Source organism: Microtus oregoni, unplaced genomic scaffold (genome assembly GCF_018167655.1).
Source record: "Microtus oregoni isolate MIOR12 unplaced genomic scaffold, Mior012 000011F_ref0000422, whole genome shotgun sequence".
NCBI classification, from domain to species: Eukaryota; Metazoa; Chordata; class Mammalia; order Rodentia; family Cricetidae; genus Microtus; species Microtus oregoni.
In genome coordinates, this window is record NW_024543070.1 from 12311483 (window position 1) to 12328415 (window position 16933).

Genomic DNA, 16933 nt, shown 5'->3' on the forward strand with positions numbered 1-16933 from the left:
CTGTGTGCATTGTTGCATTTGATGCATTTCCTACAGACATGTTCAACCTGTGGACTGTGGCTTACACGTGTCACAGGATAGCTATGGATTAGGCTCAGCGAAAAATCATAAACTTATTTAAAACACGAGGTTTTGTTTGTAAGCTGGTTGCATAGTTCTTAATTGGGAAATGTATAGGTGACAAGTTTTATCACAGTGTCAAAATATTAGACATACCTGAAGGCTATTCACATTTTAAAAGGTCCCGGGGCCCTTATTGAGATAATGTTAAAAATGTTCTGTATGGAAAGAACAAATGATGGAATAAAAGCTTGAAGCCAGGGAGGAGGGAGGCCGAGGCAGGAAGACCTCAAGTGTAAGGCCAGCATAGGCTGCTGCAGTAAAGCCTTGCCTCAGGAAAAAAAAATGAGTTTGCTTTCTTACTGATTGTATCAGTAACAAAATTGAGCACTAATGTTAGCTTACGAATTTTCCATAGGCATTACGAGCAAAGTATGGAATTAGAGATGAAATGGTCCTGCCGTTTGAGCCGGTGAGTATGTGTGTATTCCCAGACATCACACACCTTTATCAAAGGGGAAAAGATGCTTACATGTTCTTCTTGTAACAAAAATAGATCATTGGTAGAGTTTGAAAATGAGAGGAAATTTTTTACTTTAATTTGATAACTTACTGTTGCAAATAACAAGAAAAGGAAAACAATATGCATTTTCTTTCCACCTGGCACCCGTAGTTGGGAAAACCTATATATTATTCTCACCAGCTTCCCCCCCCAAAAATTATTTATTTATTTATTAATTATGTATACAATGTTCTGTCTGATGTATGCCTGCCTGCCTGCCAGAAGAGGGCACCAGATTTCATAGATGGTTGTGAGCCACTATGTGGTTGCTGGGACTTCAACTCAGGACCTCTGGAAAAGCAGTCAGTGCTTTTAACCTCTGAGCCATCTCTCTAGTCCCTATTCTCACCAGTTTTATACTAACTTGTTAACAATGTACCTTACTTAACCTAGGAATATTTATTTTGTAACCTTGTAGAGCTGTTTAATGTTTCTTGTTTTCATTTTTGTACAGAAGAAAAGTCAGAATAATACCAGCAAATAACTTTAATGAAGAGTGTAGGAGAGTGAGCTTGGACATGCTCAATGCCCTGGGTGTGATTCTCAGCACTGGGGGAAAAGACTCCAAAACTTTGATAGATGCTTGAAGTCATCCATAAAAATAGTTGACATTGCTTTGCTTCTTGCAGCCTTAGTTATTCAGTTGCCTGTGTGACAGGAGGTGAGAGTAGGGGGTGGCATGTGTTGTTCCTGTGGTGAGGGAGTGCACACATTGCATCTTCAGGTTAGTGGTCTGTGAGCTCTGAGTGTTTGTCACTGCCTGGTGATAGTAAAATCCAGTGTGGCTTTACAGGGCAAAGGGGCCATGTCCACACGGCTGATCTGTGTCTGCCTTTCAGCATGGATACACATCTGGTGTTGCTGTTCTCTGCAGGTGCCAGTCCTTGAAATCCCAGGGATTGGAAGTCTTTCTGCTGTGACCCTTTGTGATGAGCTGAAAATTCAGAGCCAGAATGACCGCGAGAAACTTGCAGAAGCAAAGGAGAAATTGTATTTAAGAGGATTTTATGATGGTGTAAGTCATAACTTTTATTGTTTTTATTTGTAGCTATATGTTATGCTGTACCTCTTAATTTTAACTTAAAAGGAAAAATTAAACATAGTTTTTATAAAACGCTAATTTGGAAAAGATAAGTAAATTTTATTCTAAATTCCAGTTTTTATCATGTCATTTCTAGAAACATTTCCAGAATTAGATTTGTGTGTGTGTGTGTTCTGGGAATCTCTAAGAAATGAATTTCTTGAGATATTTAAAATTAGTTCCTTTTATTATACAATACAACTCTTAACGTTGGCTGCATCAAGAATGCCTGTTCCAGGACTGGGAGATGGCTTAGCAGTTAAGTGCACTTACTCCTTTTATAGAGAACTTGGGTTACCCCACATGGTGGCTCACAGTCATCTGTAACCACAGTGCAGGGGTCCAGTAGGCATGCATGCAGTGCATGTAAAATAAATAAATACATCTTTAAAATTGGAAAAAAGAATGCCTTTTTTTGCTTTTCATAATGGGTTCATTTTTTGCTTAAGCCTTTTATTCTGTCTATTAATTCATTTGTTGATGCCTATCAAGTGCCAAGTGAAGACCACAAAGTGTGCTGAGCTTCCTCTCTCAGTCCTGCCTGTGCTATCGTACCTTAGGTTTTCAGGGAAGACTAAACTAGACAAGAGAAAGCCAGTCAGGTTAGCCACGTAGGGCTGAAGTGAATGTTTTTAAGGACACACATCGGGAGTGTTTTTTTTTTTTTTTACATTTTCCCTTTCTTAGATACACAAAAATTAGTTTAATTTTTTTAAAAAGTGAATTGTATATTGTCTTAATCATTGTTCTTTTGCTGTAAAGAAATACTGTGACCAAGGCAACTCTTATAAGAAAGGGATTTAGTTGAGGCTGGCTTACAGTTTCAGAGGTTTAGTCCATTATCATCATGGTTCAGGGAGACATGGTGTTGAAGAGGTAGCTGAGACCTACGTACTGATCTGATGGCTGAGAGACACTGGGCTTGGCGCAAGCTTTTGAAACCTCAAAGTCCATCAGTGGCATACTTCTTCCAACTAATTCTTCTCAAGTACTGCTATTCCCTGATGACTAAGCATTCAAATATACAAGCCAATGGTGGCTATTCTTTGTCAAACCATGACAGTATTTTGAATGGTAGTAAGAGCCAATACTTTAATATATGAACTTGAAAGAAAAGATAGTTTTATTAATTAATTCATTAGTCCACTTATTTATTTATTTATTTATTATGTGTATATGTGTTATGCCTATATGTGCACTATATATATATGTGGTGCTCGTGGAGGTCAGATCTCCAGAAACTGAGTTACAGATGCCCGTGAGCTACCATATGGGTTCTGGAAACTTAACCCAGGTCCTCTGTAAGACCAACAAGTGCTTTTAACTGCTGAGTCACCTGCTCAGATTCAATATTAACTGAGTTCACAAAATAATGCTGCAAAGTGGGCAGTCTCGTCATCACTTCCAGATAAGGAAAGGCACAAAGAGGCTTCTGTTTTCTCAAGCTTGTGGCAGTGTTGGGATTCAGAGTTGGCAGCTTTGCTCCATGATCTCTGATCCTGCACAGTGACCATGGCTCTAACTTAATTACATAGAATGAAACATCAATATGTTAATAACCTGAAGAGCAAAAGCAGTGCGTGTTTTTCCATGGGAACTGTTTGTTAGCGGCACAGAGTCAGACATGTAAAACATCTGAGTGTTTTACCCCAGTCAGCTTTATGAGGCTTATGGCCTTGTCCCGAGGAACAAAGTGTGAGTTAATTCTTTGCAGGCCGGTAAGGGGCAGGGTCGGAAAGAGACACCTGAATGGCTTATACTCGGAAGAGTGGTTCTCGGCCTTCCAAATGCTGTGACCCTTTAATAAAGCCTCTCACGTTTTGGTGACCTGGAACCATAAAATTATTTTGTCGCTGCTTCATAACTATAATTTTGCTGCTGTTATGAATCATAATGTAAATATCTGATAGGCAGAATATCTGCTATGTGACCCCTGTAGGGGTGCGACCCACAGGTTAAGAACCCTGGTATAAACTCTTCATCTCCATATGGAAGCTTGAGCATGGAAGGGAATGTGTCTTCCTAGCCAAGCTCTCATTAGCTACAGCTCCAGAAGGACAACAGTACTAGACCCAGTTACACTTAGTTAGAGCCAGTATGTTATGAATATCAGTTGTGTTAACTGTATCAAAATAAAGTTATGATTATAAATGTGATAACTGTTATTCTAAAGATATTTTTAGTTTAGTCTGTAAAGTACATTTAACTAGGGAAACTTGAAGCAAAATTTAATTGTCTTGTATGTTCCCCTTTCCTCCTTGTAGGTGATGTTGGTGGATGGATTTAAAGGACAGAAGATCCAGAACGTAAAGAAGACTATTCAGAAAAACATGATTGACGCTGTAGGTGGTAGCCTGTCCTCTGGGGACTGTTTGGGAAGAATGGTTCACTGATCGGTAGACCTAAGAGTGTTATTAGCCGTGAGTTTTGTAGGAGGACCTAGCACTATATAAAAAGATAGAATAGCTTTATGGCAGGAAATAGGCCTATTTGCAGTTCATCTAATTTGCATCTCCTGTTATAGGGATGAGGTTGCGCCCTAAGGCTGGCCTGTGCCATGTGTGGTAGTGGTACCGTCATCTCAGCATTTAGGAGGTAGGGGCAGGGAGCTCTCAACTCCATGACTAGCCTGGGCTATGCAGACAGTGTTTCAACTCAACTTCTCCCCACAACAAGAAGAAAGCACACCCAGACACAACCAAAGCTGATGTGCAGAGCATAGCCAGACAGCTCTGGCGATGTCTCAACAGCGGCCACTTTAGAGTTGCGTGCAGTGGTTCCATCCTTTTTCTGTGCTCCTTTGCTTTTTACCTCTGTATTTTGTTTTTCATCTCCAGATTCCTCCTTTGATAGACCTTTGCTTAGCTACTTATCTCTTAAAGTTTTGATTTCAACAGTCATCCTGACCCGTGATATGTAGACCGTGGTCTTTATGTTTACTGAATTCAAAAAGCAAAGGTTAGCGTATTGATTCCTATCTGTAACCAGGAGGCAGAGACTTGAGAAACAGTGCTGGCTCCAGAACAAAACAGGCTGGGAGAAGACTTTAGTTCTAGCCCTGGAACGCAAGTATGCATGATGGTGCATGCTGATACCCACTACTGGGGAGGTGGAAGCAGGCAGATCCCTGGGATTCACTTTACTGCCTGCTTAATGAATTCCAGGCCAGTGAGAGACCCTGTCTCAAAAAGAATAAAAAAAGATGGCGCCTAAAGAATGTTTTCTGGTTTCTACACGCACACAAACATATGTGCACATGCACACACGCGCAGTAACAGAAAGCAGCCATCTGCTCTGTCTTTTCACATTCTTTTTCATTTCTCTTTGGAGAGGACAGCCTTCCACTGTGTTGCTTATTTTAATACTGATCTCCTCTGCCACACCTCTGTTTCTGCCTCTGTCTCTTGTTTCTCTGTCTCTCGCTCATGTATTTTTTTCTTCTTCTGAGACATGGTCTCACTTTGTAGTCTAGACTGGCCTCGAACTTGTGGCAGTCCTCCTACCTCAGCCTCCCAAATGCTGTGATTACAGATATCAGCCACTATGCCCAGCTTTCATAGATCTCTAGGTGTTTCTAATGTAATTTTTGTTGTTTTGTTTTGCTGAGAGAGGGTTTCCCAGTGTAGCCCAGACTACCACTGACGCCATTGTCTTCTTGCTTCCACCTCCTGTAGCTGGGATTATAGCTGCTGGAGTATAGTTTTTGTTTTGATGTTTCCTTAGGTTTATCTATCAACCACTAACTTCCTACTATGGGATACCCAAGAATTAAATTCTTTAATACCTCTTCTTGTATCTTTTATATATTTCTTCATCTTTCATATTCATAATGTATTTATAATGTACACTAGATTAGTCATTGTTTATACTTTTGAGACATGGCTAATCCTGACTGTCATATATAGTGAAGATTTTATTCTCCAATTTTTATTTTTCCCTAGAATTAATAGTTGCCCATGTACTTAACAACCTATTCCCAAACTTGCAGCTATGCATTTCTCCCAGCTTGTCCCTCGTCTCATCTTAGAGTGCTCTCCCAGTGCCTTTGGCCTGGATGGGTTGCTGTCACTGGTGGAGCTGATGCCCCTTGACTATTACAGATTACTTCTGCCACTCTCAAAGCTGGTCTCCTTGCTGTAATTCAATGGCTCGTCTCCTGTTTTTCCTGCTCATTTGGATAGGTTGTGTCTCTAGGAGCTTTCTGGTGAGCATAAATCTAGACAGTGTATGTCTTTCCATATTTACCTTTGACTTTCTGGGTAGCAGTTCTGGACTGAGCAGTCTGGAGGTTGACTGGGAGATTGGTAGAGATGGTACCAGCAGCTAGTATGCTGACTTTCAAGTAATCTGCTGATTTTGCTATGATTTGCCCCAGAGGATAAGCCTTTGACATACTGTATGGGCGCAGTTGCTTTTTGCATAGTGAGTGTTCTAGTTTGTTTTCTGTGGCTGTGCTTGGGGAGGAAAGGGTTTATTTCAACTTGTACTTCCAAGTAATATTCCATCACTGAGGGAAGTCAGGGCAGGAACAGAGGTAGGAACTGTGGAAAAAGGCTGCTCACTGGCTCATGCTCAGCTACCTTTCTTGAACAACTGGGCCCACCTGCGTAGGGATGGTGCTACCCACATCAGTCATCAATTAAAAACAAATGCCCACAGACCACCTACAGGCCAGCCTGATCTAGGAAATTCCCCTTGTGAGACTCCCTCTTTTGGGTGACTATAGCTTGTCTAGCTGGCAATAAAAACTAATCAGCGCATAGATTAGGGTATCTGGGCTCCTAACCACGGTTTAAAACGTCAGTCTGTCCTCTCTCCAGCGTCATTATTTTCTACTTGAAGAATCAGGCTGCACCACTCATTCCCGAGCGTTTGGAGGCTCAGCAGTGCAAATGGGGTTTCTCCTCAGCTTTTTCTTCTGCTGGTTAAGATTCAGCTAACTTTTCTTTCTTTCTTTTGTTTGATCCTTTTACTTGGGCTTGAACCCAGGACCTTGCACATACTTGCAACCCCTCTGCTGAGCTTTATCTCTGTTGGAACAGTTATTATAGGTTCAGCCTTTTCCCATTCTGCTCATCTTTGTAGAGTCAGTCCATCCCTCCATCTTCTTTATTGTCAGTTGGAATTGAAATTTTTGGATGGAGTTAAATATCTATTTCTAATCTACTACATTAATAGCTTTTTAATGTAGAGTGAAGAATCGCATTATAAGTACAGCATATGACTCATTTTGTGAATGATAATATTGGATTTTAGTTTTAAAAGTTATCCTAGCTTGCTGGATGGGCGTGGTGCACACTTTAATCTCAGCACTTTGGAGGCAGAAGCAGGTGGATTTCTGTGAGTTTGAGGCCAGCCTGGTCTACAGAGCAAGTTCCAGGACAGCTGAGGCTACACAAACCATCTCAACTAAAGGAAAAAAATCCTAGCTTTAAGTGTTTGGCCCTAAAATGTATGAGGAGATCATACAAGTTAAAAAATATATCAAGTTAAAAAATAAAATCTTTTTTTTAAAAAAAAACTTATTTATTTATTATATACATAGTGTTCAGCCTCCATGTATCCCTGCAAGCCAGAAGAGGGCACCAGGTCTCATTACAGATGGTTGTGAGCCACCATGTGGTTGCTGGGATTTGAACTTAGGACCTCTGGAAGAACAGTCAGTGCTCTTAACCTCTGAGCAATCTCTCCAGCCCCATAAAATCATTTGAGTCCACATGATGATGCGTACCTATCTCAGTACTTGGGGATAGAGGCAGGAGAATCAGAAGTTCAAGGTCATCCTCTGCTACATACCATGTTTGAGGCTAGCCAAGGCTAAACCTTGCCTCAACCAAAAATAAATAAATTGTGGTCAGTTTTCTATTTGGAGCTGCATTTTTTTTTATGATTCTATATCTTATAATAAGGTTTTTTCATGTTTATATTATTTTAAAAACAGTGGTGTCATGTATTTAGTTTTTAAATTTTTCTTTGTTTTTTAATAACAAAGATAGAAGGTTATCATAAGCAGCCACCTATTCAGCCATAAGATTAGAAAGCGCTAAAATGATGAGTAGCCTGTGCAGTGGTCCACTTGATGACGTGTTCCAGAAGCAGATACTGCACAGAGAAGCAGACTCTGAGCCTGGGGAGGGGAGGCTTGATGGGACGTGACATCTGCCATGTCTTTAATTCACCTTCGTTTAGGGAGATGCACTTATCTACATGGAACCAGAGAAGCAAGTGATGTCGAGGTCTGCGGACGAATGTGTCGTGGCCCTGTGTGACCAGTGGTTAGTCCCTCTTACCACAAGATGATTCTGTCAGCCCCTGTGGTCATTTCTGACAGTGAGACAAGTTCCATTTGTTCTTCCCCAGGTACCTGGATTATGGAGAGGAGAGCTGGAAGAAGGAGACATTTCAGTGTTTGAAGAACATGGAAACGTGAGATGGGGGAACTGAAAGGGCGTGGGGATGAGACCCATGGAGGATGATGAAAGCAAGGACACCCTTCGGCCTTTGTTCTTAGGTTCTGCGAGGAGAGCAGGAAGAATTTTGAAGCTTCCTTAGACTGGCTACAAGAACATGCTTGCTCAAGAACGTATGGTTTAGGTCAGCAGACTTTCTGCACTTCTGTTCGGATGATTTTGTTAGATGGAAGATGCACATTTCAGCTGGGTGGTGGTGGCGCATGCTATTAATCCCAGCACTGGGAGAGGGGGTGGGTAGAGTGAGTTTTTAGATCAGGCTCCAAAGCTACAGAGAAACCCTGTCTTAAAAAGAGAAAAAGAAAAGAAAATGCACTTTTCCTCTTCCTTCCCCCTTTCTTCTGATGTTTGCTAATTTGGAGGTGATAAGTTTTGGTTAGAGGATGGGAAAGATTAGGATGTGGTTCCCTGTAATCTATCCTATGCTAGGTATGTCCTCTTCAACCCACATGGCTTTAGAGTATGATCTGTCTCTTATTTATGTACTTACCTTGTGTGTGTGTGTGTGTGTGTGTGTGTGTGTGTGTGTGTGTGTGTGTGAGAGAGAGAGAGAGAGAGAGAGAGAGAGAGAGAGAGAGAGAGAATGGTGTGTGTTTAAGGAGTAGGCACATTTATGAGCAGAGTGTGTATGCCTGTGCATATGAGGCCAGTGGAATGTGTCTGATGTCCCCTTCTGTCACTTTTTGGAGCTGGGTTAGCAGCCAGCAAGTCCCAGGATTTTTCTATCTCCCCAGTAGTGTCAGGGCTATGGTAGTCAGGATCTTACATGGTACTGGAAACCAAATTCTGGTTTTTCTGTGTGGACGGGAAGTGTTCTTACTTACTGAACCCTCTCTCTAGTCCCATGGCATTTCTACTAAAGGGCTCCAGAGGTTCACCCATTTTTGGTTTTGTGCAGTATTTTATCTTTAGAAATTATTAAGGTAGAATTTAGAGCTTCTTAGGGTTGGGGATATAGCTCGGTGATGAGTGCTTGCTTCCTATGTGCAGTTCCTAGCACCACAAACAAAATAGTAGCAACCCACACTCAACAAAAGAATTTGCTAGACTGTAGCCTTGAAGATGTGGCTTCTTCCAGTGGGCATCTCTTAGCTTCATTCAACATTAATTTTTTCCCTGTTTGTCTTGCAGGCACTCGTCTGCCTTGGGATGAGCAGTGGTTGATTGAATCACTGTCCGATTCCACTATTTACATGGCGTATTACACAGTCGCACACCTGCTGCAGGGGAATGACCTGCAGGGGCAGGCAGAGTCTCCACTGGGCATCAGGTTGGTACATAGTTCAGGAGAAGAACTAGGTACATGTTGTGACATTTTGGTTTACATATTTAGAAATTCATTCTTCCATATTTATTTTTCTCAACAATTTGGCTAGCAGGAGGCATTTACTTTTAATTCCAGGACTCAGGAGGCAGAGGTAGGCCACTCTGTGAGTTGAAGGCCAGCTTGATATACATAGTGGACAGCCAGGGCTACATAGTGCCATCCTGACTTTTTTTTTTGTTGTTAGCAGTCTTTTGTTACGTTTTGCTTTTTTATTGTGCAACTGAGAAAGATGATTAAGTGGTTTAGTAACCCTTCCTGTTCTGTTTCTTGACTCATAGGGGAGCGGTTTGCTCTTGTTTGATACAGTGACTAATTAAAATTTCAATTGATGATTAGGTGAAAATTCTGACTCTTTCAAAATAATAGTGCATTTGTTTGCCTTATTTCAATGCAGACCCCAGCAGATGACTAAGGATGTTTGGGATTATGTGTTCTTCAAGGATGCGCCATTTCCTAAGACTCAGATCCCAAAGGAGAAGCTGGATCAGCTGAAGCAGGAGTTTGAGTTCTGGTATCCAGTGGACCTTCGAGCCTCCGGCAAAGATCTGATTCCAAATCATCTTTCATATTATATTTACAACCATGTGGCCATGTGGCCGGAACAGAGGTAAGTGCTCAAGTCTGTGTGGGCTGTTGTTTTTGATGGTCAATAAGGGCGTCTTTGAGTATCTTATGGAATGGCTGTGGAGGGCTTAGATGGATTTGCACAGTGTGCCTTAATGTGGAATGTGCTTCTTCCTGGACGGGCATAAAGGGATAGTGATCTGCTTGGTGCAGGCATGCAGCAGTTTTCAGACAGGTTGGAGAGTGCATAATGCAGTGTGTGATGATAAAAGGCTGCTCATGACCTTTCACCCACCGTTGTACTTATTCTACTCTGCTATAGCCCTGACTGTCCTGGAGCTCACTCTGTAGACCAGACGGGCCTGAACTCACAGAGTTCCTCCTGCCTCTGCTGCCCAAGTGCTAGGATTAAAGGTGTATGCCCCCATCGCCTGGCTGTTTTCTGGTTTATTTTGGAACAAATATTTATGCATATTCTGGAAATTAGCTATATATTTGTATTCTTGCAAAGGTAACCACAGTATATGCGTTCTTCTTTCTTTTGGCATAATAGCATATTTTCAAGATCTTCCTGAGTTCATACCTGCGCTCTGCCTACGGTTTCAAAACAGTTGCAGTATTTTTGTCTTCATAACTCACAGAGATGATCCTTTGGTTCTTTTCAATTGCTTCCTGTTGAAAACAGTAGCTCAGCACAGGGAGGACTTCTGTGGGATGAGCCAAGCCTTGTTTTTGAGCCCTAGACCTTCAAAGCAAAAGCTGCCTACAATGGTAGCGCCAAGGCTTTGTTTCAACAAACTGCTCCTTGTTAGCATTTCCCTCAGGATACCATGGGGAGCTATAATCCTGTTTTTCTTTTTGTGTTCTGTTTTGCAACATGTGCCTGTGAAGTGACAAGTGGCCTGTGGCTGTGCGAGCAAATGGACACCTGCTGCTCAACTCAGAGAAGGTGAGGCTTCAGGCCAGGCTTTTCAGCCAAGGAGGAAGAAAATAAACAGTAATACGAACTAGTTAGAGTTAAGAAAAGTTACCTAAACTTCTCAGGACTAATAGCATTAAATAAATTTTAACAACAAGTTTGTTATGATAATGGGATTCAGAATGATACCAATTAGGACTGGAGGGGAGCAATGAAGCAAAGGCAGTGAGGACAGGAAGCTTAAAAAATTAGCATTGTGACCCATCAGATGCCTCTTACCAACAGGGAGTGTAATCAGATGTTCCTCTCCTCCCCACATGTTCCCAAATACCTCAAACTGCTTCCTAACATGGAGGCTTAATATCAATTATAAATGCTTGGCCAATAGCTCAGGCTTGTTACTAGCTAACTCTTACACTTAAATTAACCCATATTTCTATATTTATGCTCTGCCTCATGGAGGTACCTTTATTAGCATGCCATGTTCATCTCTTGCTCCCTCTAAGACTCCCTGACCTGCCTTTCCTCTTCCTAGAATTCTCCTAGTTTGGCTCTAGCACTCAGTCTCTTCCTGCCCAGTTACTGGCCAATCAGCTTTTATTAGCAAATGAGAGTAATACACATTCATAGTATAGTAAAGGATTGTTCCACATCAGGAGAGAATGCCTGGTGCTTTTTGTTTGCTGCTGTGACTTACAGTTCTTGAAGAACAAGAGAATTTGGAGCTTTAGGGGCTTTTATATATCTTGTAATGTTAATACTGTTCCTGCTTACACTGCTACTCCCAACATCATTAGGAATATTGTTCCTTTTGCTGGATGTGTAGGATTTATCTCAGTAAGTCAGTTTTCTAATAAAAAGTTAGACAACCTCCCCTCACTTGTCCCTCTAATGCCTGCTCAGCAGAAACCACAAAAAGACAATCTCAAAGTGGTTGTATTTATTTCCGAATTAGTAAGCTAGGTTCATTGACCAACTAATAAATTTATTGTAACCAATAGAGTAGTAATGACAAGGCTGCTGTTTCAGCTCAACCCGTGTAGCTCTTAGTACCCATGTCACTACAGCTCCAAGGATCCAAGCTCCCTTCTGGAGTCTGTGGGCATGTGCATGCTCACACACACTCATACCCTCACACATACATAAATGAAAATGGAAAGAAATCTTTATAAGTGTTATAGTGGAAATAGATACAGATTTGAACAAACATCAGTTGGAATACAATACAATATGCAGTGTCCGATATAGCCAGTACCCTAAGAGCAAAAGGTGATTTTAAAAGTTCTCTTGCAGTGGGCATGGTGGTGCGCACCTTTCATCTTAGCACTTAGGAGGCAGAGGCAGATGGTAGCTCTCTATGAGCTCCTGGCCTGCCAGAGACCCTGTTAGAATATAGCATTTTTTTTCAATCTGCTGTAAATGCTGCTTCTCTATAGCTGAAGGTCATGAAAGTTTCACTCTACCCTCAAACTCACAGAGATCCACCTGCCTCTGCCTCCCGAGTGCTGGGATTAAAGGCGCATGCCACCACTGCCCAGCTCATTTATGTATATTCTTATTAATGCTTGAATACTGCTTTCTTTTTCAGATGTCAAAATCTACGGGCAACTTCCTCACTTTGAGCCAAGCTGTTGACAAATTTTCAGCTGATGGTGAGTATACATTTTTATCCTTGCTGTTACTCAGGGCTGCAGAAGATAGGTTAAAATGGTTGTTTATTCTTTTGCTTTTACATGTTTTCTTTGTGGATAAGCAGCACAGTATATAAATTGAAACAGCAGAATTGCTGATATAATCTATTCAAGAAAAAGCTCAATATGTTCAGAGTAGTAAAGATGTTTATTTTTTTGTGCATCTGTGTATGGCGCATATATGAGTGTGAGCACGTTCGTACTGTGGTGCATATGTGTCCCATGACATTGTCTACAATGAACAGATGACAGATGTTTGGAGCTGATATTTTCTCCCCACCTTGCTTTAAGGCAGGATCTCTCTTGTTTCTCTGTATGCTTCAGGCTAGCTGGCCAACAACGTTGGGGTGATTCTCCTCTTTCCACCTCTCATCTCCCTATAGTAATTCTGGGATTACAGATGGGTTCTACCACATTTGGCTTTTTTATGTGTGTTCTGGAGATTTTTGGGTCCTTCCACAGACTCTCTTACCTCTAAGGATCAGCCTCAGTTGCTTGTCTCACTACACTTAACAAGAACCATGCCTCCGTACCACTATCATCTCAGCATGTCTGGGAGAAAAACCGTGTCCTGAGTGTGTTCAAACAAATAACACAAATGTGATACAAAGGACACAGAGTATTGTAAATAGTTGAGAGTCTTATTTTTGCTGTTGATCCAGGGCAGTCATATATAACATTTATGATTTCTTATTTTCAGTAATTTATTTTTATTTTATGTACATTGGTGTTTTGCCTGCATGTATGTCTATGTGAGGATGCTGGATCCGCTGGACCTGGATTCCATACAGTTGTGAGCTGTCATGTGGGTGCTGGGAGTTGAACTTGGGTCCTCTGGAAAAGCAGCCAGTGTTCTTAACTGCTGAGCCATTTCTGCAGTCCCCATTTATTATTTTTTTAATTTGTATGTAGGGATTTCAGTGTGTACCCAACTGGATGCATGTTTTTTTTTCTAGAATGTAAGTGTATGTTTTGTTTTGTCTTTTTTGAGACAGTATCACACATATAGCTTGGGATGGCTTCACTCTTTCTATGTGGCTAAGGATGACCTTGGGCGTCTGTTTTTAACTCCCACGTGCTGGGGTTACAGGTATTTACCACCATGCCTGGCCTTCAGTAAACACACACACACACACACACACACACACACACACTTGGTTTTTCAAAACAGGGTTTCTCTGTGTAGCCATGGATTGGATGTCCTGAAACTTGCTCTGTAGACCAGACTGACCTCAAACTCAGAAATCCCCCTGTGTCTGCCACCTGAGTGCCGGGATTAAAGGTGTGCACCACCACCACCCAGTCAGAAATCATGCTTTCAAGTGACTGACTTTGTTTTCTTTCAGGCATGCGCCTGGCTCTGGCTGATGCTGGTGACACTGTTGAAGACGCCAATTTTGTGGAAGCCATGGCAGATGCAGGTATCCTCCGTTTGTACACATGGGTAGAGTGGGTCAAGGAAATGCTCGCCAACTGCAACAGCCTCAGAAGTGGACCTGCCGACTCGTTCAATGATCGTGTGTTTGCCAGGTAATCCTGGGCCAGCGCCGTGGCATGGGAGTTGTGCAGTCCTGGTTTTCAGGGTGTCTTTTCTCCCTTTTTTCTAAGATGAGTTAAACGGTAGCGATAAGTGCTGTTTGCTGAGGGCCTCTCTAACCTCAGAGCCACGTCATGTGCTACCAGTGTACCTGGCTCAGCCTTGGGGATGAGGAACTTGAGACTCAGCAATTATTTCCTTAAATGCCTTGATGTAGTAATAGGAAACCTGGGATATGAATTTGTCTTTATCTCCAAAACCTCTGCATGACATTACTGTCCCATTAGAGGAGCATCAAATGGTGTCAGGAAAGACGGACTAAGGGAAAAGGAGAAATACCTTTAAAAACAGTCAAGACATTTGGTGGCCTTGTGTTGGGAGTGATGAGTAAGACTTCCTGGATGGACACAGCACCTTCTAACTGGGAATTCAGTAGTAGGTGTAAAGAGGATTCAGGGAGACTGGGAACTCTGGGTTTCTTGAATAAATAGATAGTAGTCTTGCAGGGAAAGGAGAAAACACATACAATCTTTGGGAAGTGCAGTATATTTAAAGGCATGAAACAGGTCAGGGCCAGCTCAGGTCAAATTGAATCTGGGGTGATGAGAGGTGTGTTTCCTAATAGCTTGTAACTATTACTTAACACCAGTAAATCCTGGCTACCGCCTTAGTATGCATTTTTCATAGTGTGTTTAAGGAGCATTAACAGTGATTTCAATGAGGAAGTATTTGGGGAGACAGGGTCTCACACTACCCTAGGCTGACCTTGAACTTATACAGCCCTGCCTCAGCCTCCCAAGTACCTGAATCACAGGCCACCATCCCAGCTCTACCAAGAAATTTAACAAACAACAACAACAAAAACACTGCTAAGTGTGTTTTTATGAACAGGAGCTCTGGATAGTGAAAGCCAACACTGCATACAAGTGGGTAGACAGACTACAGTTTTGAAGAGGACAAAGGAGTTTTATATTGGACAATTCTTTTTAAAACCCCAAATTTTAAAAGCGCACATGTGTCCCCCCCCCCGTGTGTGTATGTGTGTGTGTGTGTGTGTGTGAGAGAGAGAGAGAGAGAACAACCTCAGGCGTTGGTCCTTGCTTTCCATCTTGTGTATACCACACTAGCTGGACTGGGGGCTCCCTGGGATTCTCCTGTCTCAGCCTCCCGTCTCACCTTGTTGCACTGATATTGCAGACAGGCACTGCATTATCTGGCTTTAGCTGAGCCCTGAGCATCTGAGCTTAAGTTGTCATGCTTGTATGGCATGAGAACACACTTTACTTACTGAGCCATCCCCCTGGCCCTTGTACTGAGCAATTTGTAATGTTTTTGGTCTCTTACTGATTTTGCTGGTTATCGATCTATGTAATACATATATATATATATGTATATATATATTATATAATATAATATATAAGTACAGGTCTGTCATATAAATACATTATGTAAACATAAATATACAATATTTAAAAATTCATAAAATACGTAGTTGTCTTTAAACTGAATAGATTTTCTTTCCCTATTCAATAGTGAAATGAATGCAGGAATTATAAAAACAGATCAAAACTATGAAAAGATGATGTTTAAAGAAGCTTTGAAAACAGGTTTTTTTGAGTTTCAGGTATGCTATTATTTTGGTCTCTAAAACATGTCAGCATTAATATGATGTATTTCCTCCTTTTTTTTCTTGCTGTGAGATAATTGCACGCCCAAAGCACAGACTGAAAATCTTTTCAGTGAGTTTTCTAAGTGTTCTGGTAACTGTGGTTTTAAAGTAGCTTTCTTTGACATTGTGTCTGTGGCATCTACTTAGCATAGGAAATTCTGCTCTTATTTTACCCATGAGTGTTAAGAAGTCCTCCTGCCTCCACTTAGGTCTGTACCACCGTGCCCTGATACACAAAAGCATTGATAAATTGATAAATACGAAGACAAAAGTATAATTAATTGCCATAAACATAAAAGCAAATGCTTTCTGAGTTTTTCCACAAGGTGTCAGTATTTTTCCAAGTTTGACATTTCAAGGGCCACATGTAGCTCAATCAGTTTTGTAAAATGTCACATTGGGATTTATGTAACTTGGTTTTCAGATGTGGTTAAATAAGGCCAAGTGCTGAGTGTAGAAATCCTGCCTTCATAGCCCTTTATATTAATGTTGCTCTGGGCACTGCTCAAAGCCCGACCTTATAAAACAGCTCAGAGACCTAGCTTTATGCCTTACTGACATAAACATGCCTTAAAATGCCTTAAGAAAAAATATGAACATAGAGGGCTCATGCTCATATTCCCAGTACTTGGGAGACTAAGGCAGGAGGATAGCTGTGAGTTTGAGGTTAGCCTGGATCAAAGAGTGTGGTTGTAAAAACAGAGGTAGTGCAAGCTTAGGGTGCACAGGAACGCTCTGTCGCAGACCCTAAGCCAGGTAGACAAGCAAAATTCTGAGACTTTTGTTCTTTATTTTTCTTGCAGTCAAGAAAATTGAAGCAATTTTTTGATTTATTTTAAAACCAGGGCCTTGCATGTGCTAGGCATGCATTCTTGCTACCCAGCTACATTTCCAGCCTTCTTTCTTGAGAATCATTAATATAAAGACATAATATTCTCTGGATAAAATATTGTTTTTATACTGTCGAGTTTTAAAAATAAAGTGAAACTTTTATAATAACTTATTATGGAATTTTTAAAAAGAATAAGACTTAATGCATTAAAACCAAGAAAC

General features: G+C 41.3%; 1 protein-coding gene across 1 annotated transcript in view; it reads left to right on the top strand.

Annotated features, from left to right (window-relative positions):
* The window catches only part of LOC121453303 (leucine--tRNA ligase, cytoplasmic), a 50915-nt gene that overhangs the window by 20488 nt on the left and 13494 nt on the right, over positions 1-16933 (top strand). The window contains exons 13-24 of the mRNA XM_041659966.1: positions 479-532; positions 1497-1637; positions 3968-4045; positions 7893-7978; positions 8064-8129; positions 8215-8297; positions 9305-9443; positions 9895-10107; positions 10956-11013; positions 12572-12635; positions 14021-14204; positions 15745-15835. Of these exons, the coding sequence (XP_041515900.1) occupies positions 479-532; positions 1497-1637; positions 3968-4045; positions 7893-7978; positions 8064-8129; positions 8215-8297; positions 9305-9443; positions 9895-10107; positions 10956-11013; positions 12572-12635; positions 14021-14204; positions 15745-15835 (1257 nt within the window). The remainder of the gene's footprint in view (positions 1-478; positions 533-1496; positions 1638-3967; positions 4046-7892; positions 7979-8063; positions 8130-8214; positions 8298-9304; positions 9444-9894; positions 10108-10955; positions 11014-12571; positions 12636-14020; positions 14205-15744; positions 15836-16933) is intronic.